The 23217-nt window shown below is 34.9% G+C and overlaps 2 protein-coding genes, 2 long non-coding RNA genes and 1 pseudogene across 4 annotated transcripts; 3 read left to right on the plus strand and 2 right to left on the minus strand.

Moving 5' to 3' along the window:
- The first annotated feature begins 1315 nt into the window (after positions 1-1315).
- On the plus strand, positions 1316-3763 carry LOC113750667 (dammarenediol 12-hydroxylase-like). Its single transcript, XM_027294619.1, has 3 exons — positions 1316-2291; positions 3128-3315; positions 3404-3763. The coding sequence occupies exons 1-3, from the start codon at positions 1316-1318 to the stop codon at positions 3701-3703; spliced, it is 1464 nt and encodes a 487-aa protein (XP_027150420.1). The 3' UTR covers positions 3704-3763.
- Positions 3764-5972: 2209 nt separating this feature from the next.
- LOC113750669 (dammarenediol 12-hydroxylase-like) lies at positions 5973-8057 on the plus strand. Its single transcript, XM_027294620.1, has 3 exons — positions 5973-6948; positions 7482-7669; positions 7758-8057. Exons 1-3 carry the CDS (start codon positions 5973-5975, stop codon positions 8055-8057), a joined length of 1464 nt encoding a protein of 487 aa, XP_027150421.1.
- Positions 8058-13766: 5709 nt separating this feature from the next.
- LOC113748765 lies at positions 13767-14499 on the minus strand. The gene is made up of 2 exons (XR_003464464.1): positions 14300-14499; positions 13767-14132 (listed from the first exon to the last, which is right to left on the minus strand). It is a non-coding gene; the product is annotated as an uncharacterized LOC113748765 (long non-coding RNA).
- A 574-nt stretch (positions 14500-15073) lies between these two features.
- LOC113748766 lies at positions 15074-15854 on the minus strand. Its single transcript, XR_003464465.1, has 2 exons — positions 15696-15854; positions 15074-15508 (listed from the first exon to the last, which is right to left on the minus strand). It is a non-coding gene; the product is annotated as an uncharacterized LOC113748766 (long non-coding RNA).
- Positions 15855-18549: 2695 nt separating this feature from the next.
- On the plus strand, positions 18550-20146 carry LOC113749987 (annotated as a pseudogene).
- The last annotated feature ends 3071 nt before the right edge of the window (positions 20147-23217 follow it).

Here is a 23217-nt window from a genome sequence, read left to right on the forward strand (position 1 = left end):
ATTGGTGAATATAGTTATAAACGGGCAGTTTTTAATTTTAATTATAAAAAATTTTAGATTTAATTTATTGAAAAACTTTTCGTTCTTCTTATTAGTTTCATGATTGAAATGCAATAACGCTAATTAAAAGAGATCAGGATAATTTAAGTATAATAAAAACTAAGATCAAAATATGCTTTCACACTTACACTACCTATCGCCAAAACTCATTCTACTTCTTTTTTGATAGTAATGATAATGAGGATTGTCAAATATGTAGTCCTCACTCCATGAAGCACAATCATGATTTTGGAGCTAAGCTAATGAATTTTAAAAAAAAAACTAATAAATGGTAAAATGGGAATGGAAACACAACATGATGTAAATAAGTTCCACACCTAAAACCCAAAGGTACAGAAACCACAATTAATTGGCTGCCGTCCAATGCTGAATTGGTCAACGGTAGTTACATATTTTAAGACAAGAAGAATGCCACTTCAAATTGTTTGACTTAGTTTCTTTCTTGCAGATATTGATCTAATGTCTTGACAAAAAGTAACGTGCATGTATCTGAGCGAAGGAAGCAAGATTGTCTTATAGTTTAAATCATAGCCGCCAGTAGTCAAAAGATGAATTCAATTGCGTAGCGGATTTTCTGTCCCATACTCTGTGCCATTCTCTGATCCATTTTTTATTATATTGTTATTTCTCTTTCATAAATATCATATTTTAGTTCTTTTTTGTTTCCTTAAGATCCAATAACTATTAATTCAGTAATACATAAAATTTAACAAACTCAAAAAATCAAAATGCATAAAAAATGATTTTTTATGCATTTTCTGCTGTATTTTTTAATTTTCTATTATATATTGCTTTTTTGAAGCTGTAGTATTTATTTTTTATTGAATTAATAGTTATTGAATTATAAGGAAACAAAAAAGAACTAAAACATGATGTTTATGAAGGAGAAATAGCAATATAATAAAAAGTGGGACAGAGAATGACACAGAGTGTGGGACAGAAGATCCGTTGCGATTCAATTGCCTTATGGAAATTGATTTTTTCTTATGTTTTCTTGTTCATCAACGTGCTTCCATTGGTTATTTAATATCATCACTGATCTCACTGCAAACTACTAATACTCGAATTAGGACTAATCTTAGCAGAAACGGGGTTAAGGTCAACCAGCAATTATTTATTTATTTTGTTTTTTTATAGAATTTTGGAGACATGGTTAATATATAAGACCGCTATGGGAGATGGGCCTTGCTGCAGAATGCAAATTTTGCTGCATCATCTCCTATTCACATTAAGGTAGCAAATAACACTCACAATGATGGGATTATCATACAGTCTGTTGTTTCTTTTATTCCTCGTTCCTTTCGCATATCTGTGTTTTCCCAAGCTTTGGCTGAGGAAAAAGTTGGCCATTGCGAACAGCAATTCTTCTTGTCAAAACCAAAGGCTTCCACCAGGGAGAACAGGTTGGCCTTTACTAGGTGAAAGTCTGGAATACTTCACCAAAATTCGACAAGGTGTTCCTTACCAGTTTGTCAAAGATCGGATGAACAAGTATTCGTCCAAGGTTTTCAGGACATCATTGATTGGACAGCCCATGGTTATACTATGTAGTGCTGAGGGAAACAAATTTCTGTTTTCCAATGAAAGGAAATTGGTCCAGGTTTGGTGGCCGAGCACAATGGACAAGATTTTTCCCAAGTCTGATCATAGACCTAGCAGTGAACATTCAAATAGGTTAAGGAAACTGCTTCCATTCATTCTCAAGACAGATGTGCTTCGAGAATATGTTGGAATTATGGATGCTGTAATGAAGAAACATTTGCAGACAGAATGGAACTGTGAAGAAGTGAATGTGGGTGACAAGGCAAAGAAGTACTTGTTAACATTGGCATGTAATATATTCTTAGGCCTTGATGATCCAGAGAAAATTGACGAACTTGCGAAGGGTACAGAAGATGTAGGAACAGGTATTCATTCCATGCCATTTAATTTGCCAGGAACAGCTTTGAATCGTGCCATTAAAGCATCAAAGCTTATGCGTAAAGAGGTGGAAGCACTTATCAGACAAAGAAGAAGTGATGTTTCAGAGTATGGTCCATCTTCCGGAAAGGATTTTGTCTCACACATGGTTTTGGCAAGAGATGATAATGGTCAACTCCTCAGTGATGGAGATATTGCTAGCCATTTAGTAGGTTTGGTGCAAGCCGGCTATACAACTATTCATAGCACAATCACAATTATCATGAAGTATCTTTCTGAGCTTCCTGACATATATACTTCTGTCTTAAAAGGTATGTTCAAGAACTAATTACTTAGTGCTTCAAATAGCCTGATCTGGATGTTCTATAATAACCAAACGATCAAAGGAAGAAACCTAATGTCAGCTAGAATGATGCTCAGTGGGAAGAATTATTGTCTTTGACCAGAAAGACAGTTGGATGAGTACCTAAATAGAGGAAATTACCTGACTAGCCCAGCGTCCACAAATTTAGCGATCAGTTTGCTATGTTGTCTGATCATCCTGCAACACTGCTGTCGATAACAGAAAAAAGATAGAAAAAGGAAACTTAAATGGAATTTGACTTGGTTCTTGTTTATAATTGTTTAAATGGTAGATTCATGCTCTCTTTTGAACCATCAGTTTCATATTTGGGTGATTCCCTACAGTCAGGAGTTGTAACTAGAAGCACGAGGGTATTACTACTTTATTTCTGTCAGCACAACTGCTTCAGGTATAACTTGATTTGTTTCAAGCATTTATGGATGAGCATATAAGATATACTACTAATAGAATAGATATATACTTCAAATATAGTTTTCTATCAGAACATTCTGCTTCAGATATAGCTTGATGATGTCAAGTATCAATGGATGAACGTAAGAGAGATAGTACTAATAGAATAGATACTTCAAACATTCCAGGGTTTGACTCAAATTTCTACCCTTTGCAGCATCCATTCCCCTTTTTCCCACAGGTTGGTAACGTGATGCGATGACAAGAAGTTAGCTTTATGCATATTATTATTGAGGAAGTAGCAAATGAACTTTTTTTTTTTTTTTTTTGAATTCTGGATCTAGAACTAATCCAATTAGCATTCTCCATGTATATTGCATATACTCCATAAAGAACAAAAGGAGATCGCCATTATTAAGGAACAAAATGGTAGACTCAGTTGGGAGGATTTAAGGAAAATGAAGCATACTTGGGATGTAGCACTCGAAGTGTTGAGAATATATACACCAGGAACTGGAAGTTTTCGAGAGGCTATCACTGATTTTGTATTTGATGGATATACCATCCCGAGAGGCTCAAAGGTAAAACTCAATATTCGTCTCTCCTAATTCTTGATCTTAGTTCTTGGTTACAAAACGTTATATCAAAATGAGTGTGCTTTGCTTACAGATCCACTGGATTTTTGATGTAACACACAAAAACCCCGAGTACTTCCGTGATCCTGAAAAGTTCGATCCATCACGGTTTCAAGGTGATGGCATGGCTCCATTTACATTTGTACCATTTGGAGGCGGAGCTCGTATGTGTCCTGGAAATGAGTATGCACGGGTATCAATACTCATTTTTCTGCATAATGTTGTGACTCACTTCAGATGGAAAAAGCTAATTCCTGATGAGGAAGTTTTGCATTATCCAGTTCCAAGGCCAGCTCAGGGACTTCCCATTCGCCTCTATCCTCACCAACCTTAGGCTGTTCTACTTCGTTTTCTTATAAAGTTTGCATGGATTGCCGTCTTTAACTTCATTTTGGCTCGCTTTTTCTATCTGTATGACTGTTGTTCAGATTTCTATCTTTCCTACATCAAGTTGAAGAATAAAAACTGTTTAGATCTTCCTTACTTTGTCAGTCCTTTTTTTTTTTTTTGTCGAAACGATAGCTTTGTATTTCATATTCAACTCTTTACAGTATTTGGACAAAGGTTCAAACAAAAGGACAGCAGTCCTACATATGTCAATGATGCATTAGCATCTAAGAGTGCGATTAACCCATTCTTCATCTACTCAAATGTTAAGAGCATGCATGCTCAGCTTAATACTATCTACTTTCCCCGAATTAGCAAAAGAGAAAGAGCACTGATGAAACAAATTACAAATGGACTGAATGTCCTCAATAAGAGTAGAAACCCGCCAATTGTTTTATCTTGAATCCATTATAGATTCCACCAGTCTTCTGTTGTCCAGCTCTACTTTGATGTGCCTCCAGCCTTGGTTGGCAGCTTTTAGTAAAGCTAGTCTCACAGCTTCTGCTTGATCTTGTAATGGATCCCCCGACATTCTTTCTCTGAGTGCCTAGGCTGCTTGTACTTGACCAAAGTTATCAGTTGCTGTGATTCCTATTCCCAGTATAGACTGACTTTGATCTTGTTGGGTATGAATCTTGAGTAGCATCCTCATGCCTCCTTCGTTCTGATGTTGATCAGTCCACTGTTGTACTTCTGTTTCCTGAGTGATCTTCCTTGGTTCCTTTCCTTTGTTAGCATCATCAAACTCCACCCATTCTTTTAGAGCCTTCTCAAACTCTCTTTCCTTTTGGTTAAATTCTCTATCATTCCTAGCTTTCCAAATCTGCCAGAGGATGTTGATGGTTGCATTCACCTGATCTGCATCTCCTCTGCTTTCCTGAGCTTCCAGAATTGCTGACCACCATTTCATGAAGCAACCTTGTAGATGATAGGATAGATGGGTGTGTTATTAATCCTTGTACTTCTTGTAAATTTACGTCAGTACTTAACAGTGGAAGTAACCTCAATTAACATCCAATAGCCCCCAAGAATAAGTCAACTTCACTCTTCTAATTTTATTTTCTTAAAGTGTTCTTTAAGATGAATCTTGCCTAGCTAACAGTGTGCAAGGAACCTCATCCAATACGTAGATGGAAGTAACGCTAATTAACCATTGCAGAGAAAAGTGTTAACACCTTATATTCAAGGGTTGATCCAAATAACTTTTGAGCAGAACTACGAGTTCAAAATGATTAATCTAAGTTATGCCCTTGTAAAATTCGTCCAATCTTTACACTCTCTTATGTAGTCAAAATCATAACATACGAGTGGCTGATATGTTTGCTCTCTATCAACTGTAACACTTTAGACCTGAGAATCGATCCAAATAACTTTTGAGCAGAACCATGAGCTTAAAAATTAATTATCCAAGTTACTAAGTAGCCATGGGTTTAAATTTTTATACAATTCCTTTGCTAGCTACATTTTCGGTGTGAGACTAGGTCCTCACACAAAGAGTACAAAAATATTGGTCAACAAGCTTTTTTTTTATTACTTTTTCAGATCTTGAGATCATCAAGATGTTGCTAGCCATGTGGAGAGTGCACATCTAAAACTTATAAATCTATTATTTAATTTCTCCACATCTCGGAAATTAGAGCCTTTGATGAAACAAATATAGTCACTGTAATAACACAACGTCTGGTTTTGTTCATTTTCTTGGTTCTTCTCAAATGCAACAGGCTACTCTTTTTTTTTTTTTTTTGACACAGGGGTGTCCGGAACCATTGGGTCCGACTAATTCCCTGTGGCTGTGAGAGCCCCGCCCCAAGGTTCACAGCGCGTTAGCTCTCCCAGGGGTCGATCCAGTGACCTGCCCCTAAAGAGGGGACTACGGAAACCAGTCGATCTGCCCGGGGGGCTGCAACAGGCTACTTGAGTGGACTGATTTGAAGTTCAAAAACAGAACAACGTCTTTCAAATCTCCAGTTATCTATTTTGACTTCACTGATTTGAAACCTCCAGTGATATGTTCATCTACAAGTTAGCTGGAACCACCATGAATGCAGCTAGGATCTTTCTTCGTTTCCAAGATTTATCATACAAGGGTTTTAATCTGCAGTGAGAAACTTCATTCCAGGTCTTAGAGAGGTTCTTTTCTTTCCCTCTTCTTTGATGATCTAATATACGTTTCTCATCTTGGAGCACAAAGAATCAGCAAGTATCCTATCAAGGCAATGGAATTATCACAGATTTTTTTGCTTATTTTGTCGCTGGTTCTTTTTGTATATCTGTGTATTTGTAAGCTCAGTCTGAGAGATAAATCTCTTGTTGCAATCAGCAAATTTGCTTTTAAAAACCCCAGGCTTCCACCAGGCAGAACAGGCTGGCCTCTTGTAGGTGAAACTTTGGAGTATTTCTCCAAAATTCAACAGGGTGTCCTTGAAAAGTTTGTAACAGAGCGGAGGAACAAGTACTCCTCCAAGATTTTCAGGACATCATTGATAGGTTACCCCATGGCTATCTTATGTGATGCTGAGGGAAACAAATTTCTGTTCTCTAATGAGAATAAATTTGTCAAGCATTGGTGGCCAAGCACAATTGACAAGCTCTTTCCCAAGTCAAATAATAAGCCTAACACTGAGCACACAAAAGCGTTGCATAAACTCCTGACTTTCATTCTCAAGAAAGATGTTTTACGAGCATATGTTGGTGTCATGGATGCAATAATGAAGCAGCATTTGCAGATCTATGCCGAGTGCAAACTAGTGAAGATTGGTGATATGGCGAAAACGTACATATTCAAATTGGCATGCATTACATTCTTAGGCATCGACAATCAGGGAAAGATTGATGAGCTTGAAAAGGGTATAGAAGAGATAGCAACTGGTCTTCATTCAATGCCCTTAAATTTTCCAGGAACAGCTTTGAATCGTGCCATCAAAACATCGAAGCTGATGCGGGAAGAGTTTGAGTCAATGATTAGGCAAAGAAAGATTGATCTTTCGGTGCATAGTTCATCTTCAGCAAAGGACTTCGTGTCACACATGCTTTTAGCAACAGATGATGGTGGCCAGTTTTACAGCGAAGCCGACATAGCTTGCATTTTAGTAGGTTTATTGCAAGGTTCCTACACAACCGTTCACAACACAATTACTAACATCATGATGTATCTTACAGAGTTTCCTGATGTTTATAACTCGGTCCTACGAGGTAAGACCAATACAGCTGTTTATGTGTTTAATCTGGTCATGTTTTGAATATGTTCATAATAGTAACTAGTTGGTAGAGCTTCCTGATTTGCATTAATTCAACTGAAATAAATGATTTAATAGAAGTAGAATGGCAATCAATGGTAGCTCAGACATTTAAAAAGCCAATAGAACCAGAGATACAGGCGTAATAGAGATAAAGATACATTACCCCAGAAGCATCTTGGTTCCAGTTTAGAATTGTTGTTGGTAATTTTCCAAAATCAAGACTTATACTACTAGATGCAAGATAAGCAATGGTAGTCAGCATAAGCAAAGATGCCCCCTGCACCAGTTAATGCTTATAATATGATATATTACTGGATAACTAGTTACTGAAGATTGCAAATGATGAAATATGTAAGCTAAAGTATATGTATAGGAAGTAACTGAGAAACATTTTTTTTTCTTTTCCTTCTTCCCAGTTTTAGAATTGATAATCGTTAAGTCAGGTGCTTCCTACATTCTAATATTTCTTACATATTCTGGGGAAAGAGCAAAAAGAAATTGCAGATCTAAAGGAGCCAAATAACATATTATGTTGGGATGATTTGAAGAAGATGAAGTATTCATGGCAAGTTGCATGCGAAGTTTTGAGACTAAAACCACCAGTACATGGGGCATTCAAAGAAGCTATCACTGACTTCAACTATGCAGGATATACAATTCCAAAAGGATGGAAGGTACATTCTGCTTCTGCGCTCCAAAATCTCAAGCATGGTACTTGATCAACAGAAATCTCAGACATGTCATTTTGTTTCACTTCTGCAGATTCATTGGATCGCACACGCCACACACAAAAACCCTGAATACTTTCCTGACCCTGATAAGTTTGATCCATCAAGATTTCAAGGTGATGGTCCAGCTTCTTACACTTTTGTCCCATTTGGGGGTGGAGCACATATGTGCCCTGGAACCGAGTATGCAAGACTTGCAATACTCATTTTTCTGCATAATGTGGTGAACAAGTATAGATGGGAAAAACAAATTCCTGATGAGAAAGTACTACATTATCCATACACAAGACCGGCTCATGGACTTCCAGTTCACCTTTATCCTCACAAGCCTTAAATTGTCCATAACTGTTCTTATTTGATTGTCCATGTCCCTTCTTCTCTTTTCTTTTTTCTTTTCCCTCTCGGCTCAGAAAGTGAGATGTAAAGGGCAAGTTGTTACCCCAAGAAGGCATTAACTACACTTGATTCGTGTCTTTTCTTGATCTGTAGGATGCATATCTAGCAACTAGCAACTCAATAGTCGTTACTTGTCAATCTACTGTCTCCTTATGTACAATCATGAGTTTGACCCTTCAGCACAACCGTCAGCTTACGGAATAATTAAATGTTTTGTGAATGCTGATAAAAATTGGAAGTCAATTGGTTAGCAGGTGAGCTTTTGCAACCTGAATCATTGCCTCATGAACTTACAGAAGTTACAGGAGTACAACACTAGAACTCCTTCAAACCAGTGAAATATAATTTGAAAAATTGAACTTGCATTACTGTATCCTTGTGAAGTTTAAAAAATATTTGTATTTTTTATGGCAAATTAAGGAAGTGCTAGATTGAAGGTCCAATTCTCAAGCTCAATTCATCCAAAGTTGAGCAACATTTTCTCTGGGAATTGTGGACAAAATTAGCAGGAGCTGTACTCAAAATTATGATCCACTAGGAGCTCTATTCTGAATATACCAGTGCTCATGTAAAGTTCGTCTATGATAAATATGTATCCTATATCACGTTGGTAAGGGTTGTTATTCCTCTTTTTTTTTTTCAAATTGATAATTCCTCGTTTTAAAAGAAGGATGCTACACTCAACTAAAAACAAACAAAAGAAGAGGAAAATGAAATATACATTTCTAGAGGAATTGGATAGAAAGCGTAGGTTCTTGATACAACTAAATCTTCAAATTTATAATACTAAGAAGGTGACAACGAAGCATGGCCTAATTGCAGATTTTTTGGTGAGTGGAGACTGCTTTTAGAGTTATTTTCACTATCAAGTTCTAAATTTGAATCATAGTTGGAACGGAAAGGATGTAGAATAGAGTAGAAAGGTCAAATACATACACACACACATATATATAGCTACTCACTTAAAAGGAAAAACAAAAATATCTTTTGGTTGTTATGTACTAAAAGATTACAAATATTCTGAGCAAAATTGAACTAGTAGATTTTCAAGACCATTTACCATAACCACTGTCATGAACCTTTTTGTTTTGTTTTTTTTTTTGGTTGTGGTGGGGGGAGGAGGGGAGTGGGGGGGATGAGGGGGCAAAAATCGAATAATTGATAGAACAGTGGTGAGAACCCTCCTAATTAACTGCAGCTGTTCACCACTTAAAAAACATTAGTAGGCCTTGTTAGCATGTATGGTAATACTGTAAGATGCTGATGCTGATGGTCAATTATTCAGGAAGGCATTGCCAGCCATATGGCAGGCATAATACAAACTGGATACGCATCCTTACATGGAACGATTACCCTGGAGATGCAGAATCCTTTGGAGTTTCCTTGTGTACTGTTCTAAAATGTAAACCTTTTCTATTATTTTTTTAATATAATTGTCAATAATTTTTTTGGAGTTTTTTTAATCAGTATGACATAATATAGTGAATTTAATCATCAATTCAACCTTTTGTTTTCTCATTAACTGTTTATAGCCTATTGTCTTCTTATTAATCATGATTTTCTTCTAAACCAATATGTATATAAAATATAGTTAAATTTAATTATCACACTTATCAATATAATAATTGGAGATAATTTTAATGCATACAATAATTAATTGGAGATGAGGAAAATAATTGGTGAATATAGTTGTAAATGGGCAATTTTTAATTTTAATTATCAAAATTTTTTAGATTTAATTTATTGAAAATTTTCATTTTTCTTATTAGCATCATGATTGAAATGCAATAATTCTAATTAAAAAGCATGCAATAAATTTAATTAAAAGAGATCAGGATAATTTAAGTATAACGAAAACTAAGATTAAAATATGCTTATACTTTTCTACTCCTTATTGCTAAGGCTCATCATACTTTTTATATGGTAATAATAAATGATGATGATTGTCAAATATGTAGTCCTCACTCCATGAAGTACAATCATGATTTTGAAGCTAAGCTAATGGATTAAGAACACTAATAAATGGTAAAATGGGAATGGAAGCACAACATGATCAATGCACAGAAATCCCCATGAAAATAGTCCAATTATTACAGTCATCAATCGTTAGCGAGGATAAATGGCTATAAGCAAGCAGACGACTCTGAAGTTGTTCAGCAGGATAGATCAAAATTAGGAAATTTATATGATATTATATTTTATTTTATTAGGTTCATAAGCGACTCCAAAGCTTACAAGAGTGCCAATATTATTTACACGATATTACATTTGAAAATTCAGAAGAATCGAGGTTGCAAATTAGCCCGCAAATTATATTGGTCTGGGTAAAAAAAATTTCTACTTCACATTATGACAACACGTGTTGAATAATCATATACAACGAGCTATTATCTTTATTGGGTAAAAGTAAAATGCCAAATTCATGCAGTGATCCACCTTTGTTTTGTAACATCTAATCCGATAACTAACTCTAATAATATATAATTGACAACGAAGTGTGGTTTAATCAGTAAGACGTTTCACCAGTAATTGACAAGTCACGGATTCGAATCATCAAAAGGGTAAGTAGAAAATTACTATTGATTTAGTACTGTTTAAAAAGAAAACAAAAACTCTAAAATGTAATAGTCCTAAGCCAAATTCCAATTCTAACTTCTAAGCATGATAGAACAGGATTTTAGTGTACTAATAATTATTTGATTCCAACCAATAACTGCTTGAGCATCAAATCATTTGTATCAGAAGTTTAATATTACATCAACATGGAAAAGGGTACCCTTTTTTTTAAAAAAAAATTTAATTAGTGTGTGGGAAATACGAATACATTGGTAATGAGGAAACACTTTTCTTCTTTTTTTTTATTTTTATTTTTATTTTCACTTCTTTAATTGTACATTAAAAGAAATTACTTAACGAAGGACCTCTAATCACCAACTTTTTTTTTAATCTCATCATTTCTTTGGTTAGTCTGCAAGAATTAACTTACTGTCCAATTAATTAATGAATATTCAATATAAATGTACAGTTAACAAGTTTGCATTAATGGTCATTGTCAAGCATTTAAATGAACATAAGTTGTTAAATGATCCAGACAAATCAAGACCTATGATTAGTTGTTAATAATTCAAGCAATTATAGTTAGTCGACAAAGAAAGATTCTTAACAATGTTAGCTGGAAATCAGTATATGTAAGGATTCAAATATGCAATTCATTACTAGTTTGAGTAACTGTGCTTTCCTTTCTTGATCTAATCTTTGCTTCCCGTCTCAAGACTCTCAAGACAGCTAGCAAAGGCAAACATGATGATGGAATTTCAGCATCTCCTTCTGCTTCTTTGGTTTCTAATTCCAATCCTATATCTGTTTCTTCACAAGTTTATTTTGAGAAAAAAATCTCAAATTTCAAAACCCAACTTAGCTGCTGAAAAGCCAAGGCTACCGCCAGGAAGATCAGGCTGGCCTCTTGTAGGCGAAACATTGGATTTTTTCTCCAGAGCTAACCAAGGTTGCCTTCATAAGTTTGTAGCAGATAGGAGGAAGAAATATTCCTCCAATATTTTCAGGACATCATTGATTGGATTCCCTGTGGCCATCTTCTGCGATGCTGAGGGCAACAAATTTCTGTTCTCCAACGAGAATAAGCTTTTCAAGCATTGGTTGCCGAGCGCATTTGACAAACTCTTTCCCAAGTCAAATAACAAGCTCAACACTGACCACTCAAAATCACTGCGTAAACTCCTGGCGTTCATTCTTAAGGGCGATGTGCTTCGATAGTACGTTGGTGAAATGGATGAAGTAATGAAACATCATCTGCAAACAGATTGGAATTGCGAAAGAGTAAAGGTTAGTGATGTTGCAAGAAAGTTTATATTTAAATTGGAATGTCATATATTCTTAGGAATCGAGAATCAAGGAAAGATTGATAAACTTCGAAAGGGTATCGAGGAGGTTACGGATGGTATGCATTCAGTACCCTTAGATGTTCCAGGATCAGCTTTCCGTCGCGCCATTAAAGCATCAAAGCTGATGCGGGAAGAGTTTGAGGAAATGATCAGGCAAAGAAAGATTGAGTGCCTGGATTCATCATCAGGAAAAGACTTCATATCGCACGCTCTTCAAGCTACAGATGACAATGGACAGTTGTTTAATGAAGCAGACATTGCTAGCCATTTATTAGGTGCGCTTCAGGCTGCCTATGGAACCTTACACCACACAATCACCAACATCATGATGTATCTAACAGAGCATCCAGATGTTTACAGCTTGGTCTTAAGAGGTAAATCAATAGCTAATTCTGCTCCTGCATCTGTATGTTTACGTTAGGATAAAACAGAAGAATATGTTTTCATTTGTTTGAAAGATTTTCAAGCTAAAAGATCTTTGCTAATAGTAATATGTTTTCCATGAATGGGGGAAAGAGCAAAAAGAAATTGCACGTCTAAAGAAATCAAAAGACAGACTCAGTTGGGAGGATCTAAGGAAGATGAAGTATTCATGGAATGTTGCATGTGAAGCTCTGAGACTGAAATCACCAGCACTCGGGGGATTCAAAGAGGCCATTACTGATGCAGACTATGGAGGATATACAATCCCTCAAGGATGGATGGTAAATAAATTTGACATTCTTCTGCCTTGTAAATCTTGAGATTAATTTGTTTTCAATTATCGGCCAAGGATAAACATTTATGTTTGATGTCTGCAGATGCACTGGAATGCACATGAACCCAGAATACTTTCCTAACCCTGAAAAGTTTGATCCATCAAGGTTCCAAGGGGATGGTCCATCTTCTCATACATTTGTCCCCTTTGGGGGAGGAGCACATATGTGCCCTGGATATGAATATGCAAGGCTAGCCATATGCACTTTTCTGCATAATGTGGTGACCAAGTTCAGATGGGAAAAGCTGATTCCCAATGAGAAGATCTTGCATTATCCAATTCCCCGCCCAGCCCAGGGCCTTCCAGTTCTCCTTTATCCTCTTTAAGGACCATTATATGTTTCCTTCGTCCCCTCTAATAATATTCTGTTTTGTATAACAATATTCTGCGTGAAGGTCATATAATAATGTAATCTTACAGAGATGAAGCAGGCTGTTGTGTTTCTCAAGCTGACTTTAGTCTATGATACTGGGCTGTAAGTAATTCGCATTAATATTTCCAAGTAAATTATTGATAATTCCCTGTGCTTCTTGCATCATATCACGTGATCCCTCCAAAATTTCAAAATATCCATATAAAATACTCCGTCTATGTAAAGTGAAAAATAGACAGAAAGCATCTCCGTCCATTGTCATCTAGTCAACTGCCTTAATCTAGTTTTTAACTAACGCAGACTGTGAAAAATAATATACCTAAGCTAAATCATAGTTCTAAGCATGACAATAAAGGATTTTAATTTGGAGCAGTGGTGATTTAATTGAGTTAGTGGTGATATAATTGAAAATATTACATGACCATTCAGGTGTGTCACACATGCACAAAAAAAAAAAAAAAAACTTTTTTTTTATTTATGGAAAATTTTGATATATTTATATCGCTTGCAATAGTGTTATCTATAAGAGTCATTGTCCAGTTCATTATCTTTATGCTGAAAACCAACGTCAGAATCTTACCAGAAACAGCAAAAAAAGTGAAATACTTTTACATGTACCCTCCAACTTTTCACTCCATTAAGACACTACTAAATGCCATAGAAAAATACACGCCTGCTACTCTGCAGCGTTAATGCGTCGTCTAACATGCGTACACTGCTTTACTTTATATGTAGATGGATAGATAAAATAGGAGTAGTAATAATTCACTAATTCGTAAACAACTAACGAAAACGTTTAATTGCCTTTCCAAACTAATTCGTCCAATCACCTTTTCCAAGGGGTTTTGGGCGATGACCTGGCTCCTTCGGCTTTTCAATTACTACAACAGGGGGTTTTTTGGGCTCCTTAGGCGGCTCCACAGGTTTCTTGGGCCGCTTGATAATAATCCTAATATCTGACTCCATGATCTCTGAGTTCTCCTGTCCAAAAAAATTGAGCATCACCCAAAAAAAAAAAAAAAAAGAAATCCTCAAATTCTTGTCCGTACAAAATAAAGCCACTAGCTGAGCAAACACTAAAAAAGGGGGAAAAAAAAAGAGATGCAAAACAATAATGTCACGAACATTTAGCAAGAGAATTGGCTTACCTTCTCAGCCATGGTTGATGAGGGAGGCAGTCAGTGACGATTGGTGGATCTGATCAAGAAATGGGAAATTTTTTCTTTCCTTTTGGTGGTTTTGTGGGGTGCGTGGGGAAGGCAGAGTAGGGAAGTGGGGAAAAGGACGTAGGCAGGCGGCAATATACTGATAAATGGCTGAATTAGACAGTAGGCATTACTCCCATCATTGACATATTCCCAATTCCCACAAAAGCACGGCTCTACGTAAGGTCCAAGGGTAACGAAGGTGTTTCTAGGGAAAATTTCAGGAGGATTCTAACAATTTCATTGAGCTCCCCTAAAATTTAAAAAATTACACATACATTCTTTGATTTGATAGTTTTAGTAACAAAATCTAAAATAATATTGAATTGGATAAATTTTTAAATAAATACCCAAAAATATCCTTGTGTAATGAGTTTTAATTTACTTCCTTATAAAATTATAAGATTATCTAATGTAATTATAAGGAAAAGGTACCGAATTTTTCATGTTCATATCTACTATTTGATAAACAATTATAATAATAATTTTATCACTATGATATGATATTTTTTATAATATTTTATTATAAATTTAGATTTATAAGATAGAAAATAAAACGTTGAAATAATTGATTCAGAATTTATGAATTTTTCGAGTAATGAGATTATCATAATTTAGTAGTGATTTTGGATAATTTTTTTTTGATTTATTGTTAATTTTAATAATAAAAAATAGAAAACAAAGATTAGTAAAAAAAATATTGAATTACGCGTAAAGTTAACTCATCAAAAAAATCACTAGTTCGATATTTAGTTACAATAGAAACTAGAGATAATAGTGGTAGTTCTATAGTTTTATTGACTAATTTGTAAACAACTAACGAAAAGGTTTAATTGACTTTCTAACTAGGGGGGGTTCGGTTTTCGTGATCAGCCGGCATCTTGGCCTTTTCAACTAGTCTGCCCGGCTTTTCAACTGGTCTACCTAAGGGTTTTCCGGTCTCCGCAGGCTTCTTCGACTGCTTGGACTTCTCGCCCTCTTCAGGATCCTGGCGCGGCTGGATCTTTTTCTTATCTGGCTCCGACATCTCAATGCTCTTAATGACTTGGCCACCCTTGCAACATAATTTGTCGCGGATTTTCTCCGGGCTACAGCACACCACGGTGATGGTCACCAGATTTTGCTTCTCATCATATACCTTGTCTCTGATTTCTCTTGTCCAAAAAAATCGAGCATCACCCCAAATAAAAAAAGGAAGAAAAACTCAAATTCTTGTCCGTACAAAATAAAGCCACTAACTGAGCAAACACTAAAAAAGGTAAAAAAAAAAAGATGCAAAACAATAATATCACGAACATTTGAGGGATGGTTTGGAAAGCCAGCAAGAGAATTGGCTTACCTTCTCAGCCACAGTTGATGAGGGAGGCAGTCAGTGACGATGGGTCGATCTGATCAAGAATCCACAGCCCAAATAGTAAATATTGAAAATGGGAATTTTTTTTTTCTTTTCTTCCTTTTGGGGGATTTGTTGGTGGGGTGTTGGTGTGGTGGTGGTGGTTGGGTGGGGGGGCGGGGGGTTGAGGACGGGGTTAGCTGTGGAGGAAGAGTACGGAGGTAGGGAAGGAATGTAGGCAGCAATATGCTACTAAAGTCTAAATGGCTGAATTGGATACTGGGAGCCAATTATGTAGAAAGGTGTGAGGACTTTATGCAGGACTAGTATGGCAGGAGGGTGGACATGAAATGAAATGACAGCATGCCTTTTTATAAACGCACCTCACCTTACAATAAATTACCCCAGCATTCACATATTCACAATTCCCACAAAAGCACGACTCTAGCCACGTAAGGTCTAAGGGTAATGAACGTGGGGCGGCGCTTATTGTTTTCTAGGGAAAATTTCACAAACCTGAGATTTTTGATAATTTTATTGAGCTCTCTTAATATTTAAAAAAATATACTTATCTCCTTTGATTTGATAGTTTTAGTAATAAAATTTTAAAATAATATTGACTTTGGCAATTTTTTAAATGAATACCCAACAATGCCCTTGTGAAATAAGTTTTAATTTATTTTTCTATACAATTACAAGATTATTTAGTATAATTATAAGAAAAAGATGCCAAAATTTTCATGTTCATACTTACTATTTGATTAACAACTATAATAATAATTTTATCACTATGATACGATACTTTTGATAGTATTTTATTATGGATTTAAATTTATAAGATAGAAAATAAAAAGTTAAAATAATTGATTCAAAATTTATGAATTTTTCGAGTAGTGAGATTATCATAATTTAGTAGTGGTTTTGGGTAATTTCTTTTTGAGTTATTGTTAATTTAAATACTAAAAATTAGAAATAAAGATTAGCAAAAAAACATTGGATTACGTATAAAGTTAATTCATCAAAAAAATCACTAGTTCGACATTTGGTTACAATAGAAACTAGAGCTAATAGTGGTAATTCTATAGTTTTATTGATAAAAAATTAAAATAAAAAGGAATAAGATCGAAAAATAATGAAAAATAATTTTAAATGTCATTCTAAGTATAAGCATACCAAATAAGGGAATTTTATTAAAATATTTAAGAATAATATTGTTATTTTAAATGACAAGAGATGTATGTGTAATTTTTCGAATCTTAGAAGAGCTCAATGAAATTGTGAGAAACCTTAGGAGAGGTTTCTGAAATTATCCCTCTTTTCCACTAACAAGTAGTTTGATTTGCTGATGGAAATTATGAGCGAGCTTATCCATGCACCGCCCCCACATGGACCAATCATCCCCATGGTGCTATCACAATTTTTGTTTTTTGTTTTTTGGTTTTTGGGTTGTGGTATCAATTTTTTTTATACACTATCAATGTATAATTTTTTTTACACTAATAAATTTAAATCATATCACATAATATGAATTCTAATCAAATGTATATTCAAATTTACTAGTATAAAAAATATCATTTTATTTTCGATGTATAAAATATTGATCCTTATTTTAAGTAAGCATTGTACGATTTAGCGTGCTAACTCCAAAGATTTTTGCTTGTATGTTTCCTGATATGCTCCTAAAATTACATTTACCTTTACAGGCAGCCAAAAAAAAAAAAATAAATCGTACAAAGTAAAGAATGAAAGAAAGCCAAAAGCGAACGACGAATGCGGAGGCAACACTGTTACAACACCGACAGTTTTCAAATTGACACGTACCAAACTTGACAATCAAAACTAGATAAAAATGCAATTTTTGTATCTAAACTTTGATAAATGAGCAGTTTTAGTTCTCAAATTTCAGATAAAAATAAATCCGGTACTCAAACTTTTAACTTTTGACCACATTTAATACCTTTGATGATTTTTTTCCAAATTGCTATCAGAAAGAGTCACGCGATAGTTACATGTCCAACAACTATTATATAAAAAAAAATGCCAAAAAATGTAAAATATTCTTTTGATAAGATTATTAGTCCTTAAACTTAGTACTTAGTGTTAGAAGGATATTTTATTTGATAAAATTATTAGTTCTTAAACTTAGCACTTAGTGTCAAAATGATATTTTACGTGACATTTAGTGTCCGAAGAAAATTTTATATTTTTTGGCATTTTTTTATACAATAATTGCTAGACATATGACTATCAGGTGACTTTTTCTAGTAGCAATTTAGAAAAAATCCATCAAGGGTACTAAATTTGCTCAATAGTTGAAAGATTGATACCAGATTTGTTTTTGTCCAAAATTTGGGAATTAAAATCACTCATGTGTCAAAATTTGGGTACTAAAACTGTATTTTTCTCATCAAAACTATGACCAATAATGATACCTGCTTGCTTATAGCTGTGGATTTTTTGGTGAGTGGAGACTGCTTTTAGAGTTCTTTTCGCTATCAAGTTCTAAATTTGAATCATAGTTGGAACGGGAAGGATGTAGAATAGAGTAGAAAGGTCAAATACACACACACACATATATATATAGAGCTACTCACTTAAAAGGAAAAACAAAAATATCTTTTGGTTGTTATGTACTAAAAGATTACAAATATTCTGAGCAAAATTGAACTAGTAGATTTTCAAGACCATTTACCATAACCACTGTCATGAACCTTTTGGTTTTTTTTTTTTTTGGTTGTGGTGGGGGGGGGGGGGGGGGGGGGGGAATGAGGGGGCAAAAATCGAATAATTGATAGAACAGTGGTGAGAACCCTCCTAATTAACTGCAGCTGTTCCTTGGTTAGAGGAGGTAACAGATGGTATGCATTCAGTACCCTTAGATGTTCCAGGATCAGCTTTCCGTCGCGCCATTAAAGCATCAAAGCTGATGCGAGAAGAGTTTGAGGAAATGATTAGGCAAAGAAAGATTGACCGCCTGGAATCTGGATTCATCATCAGGAAAAGACTTCATATCGCACGCTCTTCAAGCTACAGATGACAATGGACAGTTGTTTAATGAAGCAGACATTGCTAGCCATTTACTAGGTGCGCTTCAGGCTGCCTATGGAACCTTACACCACACAATCACCAACATCATGATGTATTTAACAGAGCATCCAGATGTTTATAACTTGGTCTTAAGAGGTAAATCAATAGCTAATCCTGTTCGTGCAACAGAAGAATATGTTTTCATTTGTTTGAAACATTTTTCAAGCTAAAAGATCTTTGCTAATAGTAATATGTTTTCCATGAATGGGGGAAAGAGCAAAAGGAAATTGCACGTCTAAAGAAATCAAAAGACAGACTCAGTTGGGAGGATCTAAGGAAGATGAAGTATTCATGGAATGTTGCATGTGAAGCTCTGAGACTGAAATCACCAGCACTCGGGGGATTCAAAGAGGCCATTACTGATGTGGACTATAGAGGATATGCAATCCCTCAAGGATGGATGGTAAATAAATTTGACATTCTTCTGCCTTGTAAATCTTGAGATTAATTTGTTTTCAATTACCGGCCTCGGATAAAAATTTATGTTTGATGTCTGCAGATGCACTGGAATGCACATGCCACGCACATGAACCCAGAATACTTTCCTAACCCTGAAAGGTTTGATCCATCAAGGTTCCAAGGGGATGGTCCATCTTCTTGTACATTTGTCCCCTTTGGGGGAGGAGCACATATGTGCCCTGGATATGAATATGCAAGGCTAGCCATATGCATTTTTCTGCATAATGTGGTGACCAAGTTCAGATGGGAAAAGCTGATTCCCAATGAGAAGATCTTGCATTATCCAATTCCCCGCCCTGCTCAGGGCCTTCCAGTTCTCCTTTATCCTCTTTAAGGACTAAGATTAGACCATTATATGTTTCCTTCGTCCCCTCTAATATGCTTATGATGAAAAGACTTCCAAATATTCTGTGTGAAGGTCATATAATGTTATCTTATGGAGATGAAGCAGGCTGTTGTGTTTCTCAAGCTGACTTTAGTCTATGATACTGGGCTGTAAGTAATTCGCATTAATATTTCCAAGTAAATTTCTACAACTAAGGAAAATATTTGCAGTAATTCACTAATTTGTAAACAACTAAGGAAAGTATTTGACTTTCCCATCGTCCTCGACGCGGGGCAAGCGGTCGTCGCCTGGGGGCACCCAGGGCATCTTCGACTTTTCAATTACTATAACTGAGGGTTTTTGGGTCTCCTCAGGCTTCTCCGGCCGCTTGGGCTTCTCGGCCTCCTCAGGTTTCTCGGGCGGCCTGATCTTATCTGGCTCCATGATCTTAATGCCTTGGTCACCCATAATTTGTCGCGGATTTTCTCCGGGCTACAGCACACCACGGGGATGGTCACCAGATCTCGCTTCTCATCATATACATGGTCTCTGATTTCTCTTGTCCAAAAAAATTGAGCATCACCCCCAAAAAACAAAAAAAAAAAAAAAAACTCAAATTCTTGTCCGTACGAAATAAAGCCACTAACTGAGCAAAGACTAAAAAGGGGGGGAAAAAAAGATGCAAAACAATAATATCACCAACATTTGAGGGATGGTTTGGAAAGCTAGCAAGAGAATTGGCTTACCTTCTCAGCCATGGTTGATGAGGAAGGCAGTCGGTGACGATGGGTGGATCTGATCAAGAAATGGGAAATTTTTTCTTTCCTTTTGGGGTTTTGTGGGGTGGGTGGGGAAGGCAGATTAGGGATGTGGGGAAAGGACGCAGGCAGCAATATACTGATAAATGGCTGAATTAGACAGTAGGCATTACCCCATCATTGACATATTCCCAATTCCCACAAAAGCACGGCTCTAGTCATTACGTAAGGTGTTTCTAGGGATAATTTCAGGAGGTTTCTAACAATTTCACTGAGCTCCTCTAAGATTTAAAAAATTACACATACCTTCCTTGATTTGATAGTTTTAGTAACAAAACTTAAAATAATATTGAATTGGTCAAATTTTTAAATAAATATCCAAAAAATATCCTTGTGTAATGAGTTTTAATTTACTTCCCTATAGAATTATAAAATTATTTAATGTAATTATAAGAAAAAGGTATCGAATTTTTCATGTTCATACCTACTATTTGATAAACAATTATAATAATAATTTTATCACTATGATACGATATTTTTTATAGTATTTTATTATGAATTTAGATTTATAAGATAGAAAATAAAACGTTGAAATAATTGATTCAGAGTTTATGAATTTTTCGAGTAATGGGATTATCATAATTTGGTATTGGTTTTGGGCAATTTCTTTTTGATTTATTGTTAATTTTAATACTAAAAAATAGAAAACAAAGATTAGTAAAAAACATTGGATTACGTATAAAGTTAACTCATAAAAAAAATCACTAGTTCGATATTTAGTTACAATAGAAACTAGAGATAATAGTGATAGTTCTATAGTTTTATTGACAAAAAATTGAAATAAAAAGGAATAAGAAGGAAAAAGAATGAAAAAACAATTTTAAAAGTCATTCTAAGTATAAGTATACCAAATAAGGGAATTTCATTAAAATATTTAAGGGTAGTATTATCATTTTAAATAATAAAAAAAGTATATATAATTTTTCAAACTCTAGGAAAGCTCTGTGAAATTATCAGAAATCTCAGGGGAGGTTTCTAAAATTATCCCCATTTTCTACCAACAAGTAGTTTGATTTACTGATGGAAATTATGAGCGAGCTTATCCATGCACCCCCCGCATAGGTCAACCATCCACATGGTGCTATCACAATTATTGTTTTCCCTTTTTTGGGGTGTGGCATCAATCTTCGACTTACTTGTAACTCCTCAATGTTAATAATAATATTATTATTTTAAGGATAATTTTTTTATACATTATCAATGTATAATTTTTTCTACACTAATAAATTTAAATCATATCACATAATATGAATTTTAATCAGATATATGTGACATATATTCAAATTTGTTAGTTTTTTGGATGTATAAAATATTAATCCTTATTTCAAGTGAGCGTTGTACGAGTTAGCCAGCTAGCTCCAAAGGTTTTTGCTTGTATGTTTCCTGAAATGCTCCTAAAATTACATTTACCTTTACCGGCAGCCAAAAGAAAAAAAAAGGTAAATCATACAAAGTAAAGCATGAAAGAAAGCCAAAAGCAAATGACGAAGGCGGAGGAAAGACTCTGACAACACCGACTGTTTTCAGGTAGACACGTACCAAACTTGACAATCAAAACTAGAGAAAAATGCACTTTTGGGACCCAAACTTGGCACTTTTAGTCTCCAAATTTCGACGAAAAAAAATCTAGTACCCAAACTATTAAAATTTTTGAGCACATTTAATATCCTTGGCGATTTTTTTCCCAAATTACTACCAGAAAAAGTCACATGATAGTTACATGTCCAACAACGATTATATAAAAAAATGTCAAAAAATGTAAAATATCCTTTTAATAAAATTATTAGTTCTTAAACTTAGTATTTAGTGTTACAAGGATATTTTACTTAATAAAATTATTAGTTCTTAAACTTAGTACTTAGTACATGACACTTAGTGTTAGAAGGAAATTTTACATTTTTTAGGTATTTTTTAAGACAATAATTGCTGGACATATGACTATCATGTGACTTTTTCTAGTAGCAATTTGGAAAAAATCCGTCAAGGGTATTAAATTTGCTCAATAGTTGAAAGATTGGGTACCAAATTTGTTTTGGTCCAAAATTTGGGAACTAAAACTACTCATCTGTATAAGTTTGGATGCCAAAACTACATTTTTCTCATCAAGACTATGACCAATAATGATACCTGCTCGCTTATAGCTGTGGATTTTTTGGTGTGTAGGGACTACTTTTAAAATTCTCATTGCTATCAAGTTCTAAATTTGAATCATAGTTGGGACATAAAGGACGTAGAATAGAATGGAAAGGTCAAATATATATATATATATATATATATAGCTACTCACTTTAAAGGAAAAACAAAAAATATCTTTTGGTTATTATGTACTAAAAGATTACAAATATTGTGAGCAAAATTGAACAAGTAGCTTTTCAAGACTATTTACCACAACCACTTTCATGAACCTTTTTTGTTTCTCTTTTTTTTTAAAGGGGGGGGGGGGGGGGGAGAGGGGCCAAAAATCGAATAATTGATAGAGCAGTGGTGGGAACCCTCCTAATTAACTGCAGCTGTTCCATGGTTAAGTTTTAGGTGTTTCACCATTCACCAATTCAAAAACATTAGGTACGCCTTGTTAGCATGCATGGTAATACTGTACAGAGGCTGACGCTGATGGTCAATTATTCAGTCACGAAGACATTGCCAGCGATATGGTAGGCATACTACAAACTGGATACGCATCCTTACAAGGAACGATTACCCTGGAGATGCAGAATCCTTTCGAGTTTCCTCGTGTGCTGTTCTAAAATGTAAACCTTTTCTGCTTTTATATATATATATATATATATATATATATATATATATAATTGTCAATAATTTCTTTGGAGATAATATAGTG

The sequence above is a fragment of the Coffea eugenioides genome, chromosome 10, assembly GCF_003713205.1.
Source record: "Coffea eugenioides isolate CCC68of chromosome 10, Ceug_1.0, whole genome shotgun sequence".
Classification (NCBI taxonomy): domain Eukaryota; kingdom Viridiplantae; phylum Streptophyta; class Magnoliopsida; order Gentianales; family Rubiaceae; genus Coffea; species Coffea eugenioides.

Excerpts from the sequence above, each read along its gene's own strand:
- LOC113750667 (XM_027294619.1), top strand. The coding sequence starts at position 1,316 with ATGGGATTATCATACAGTCTGTTGTTTCTTTTATTCCTCGTTCCTTTC. Across the intron at positions 2,292-3,127 it reads ATATACTTCTGTCTTAAAAG|AACAAAAGGAGATCGCCATT; the intron begins GTATGTTCAAGA and ends TACTCCATAAAG. Across the intron at positions 3,316-3,403 it reads CCATCCCGAGAGGCTCAAAG|ATCCACTGGATTTTTGATGT; the intron begins GTAAAACTCAAT and ends CTTTGCTTACAG.
- LOC113750669 (XM_027294620.1), top strand. The coding sequence starts at position 5,973 with ATGGAATTATCACAGATTTTTTTGCTTATTTTGTCGCTGGTTCTTTTT. Across the intron at positions 6,949-7,481 it reads TTATAACTCGGTCCTACGAG|AGCAAAAAGAAATTGCAGAT; the intron begins GTAAGACCAATA and ends TTCTGGGGAAAG. Across the intron at positions 7,670-7,757 it reads CAATTCCAAAAGGATGGAAG|ATTCATTGGATCGCACACGC; the intron begins GTACATTCTGCT and ends TCACTTCTGCAG.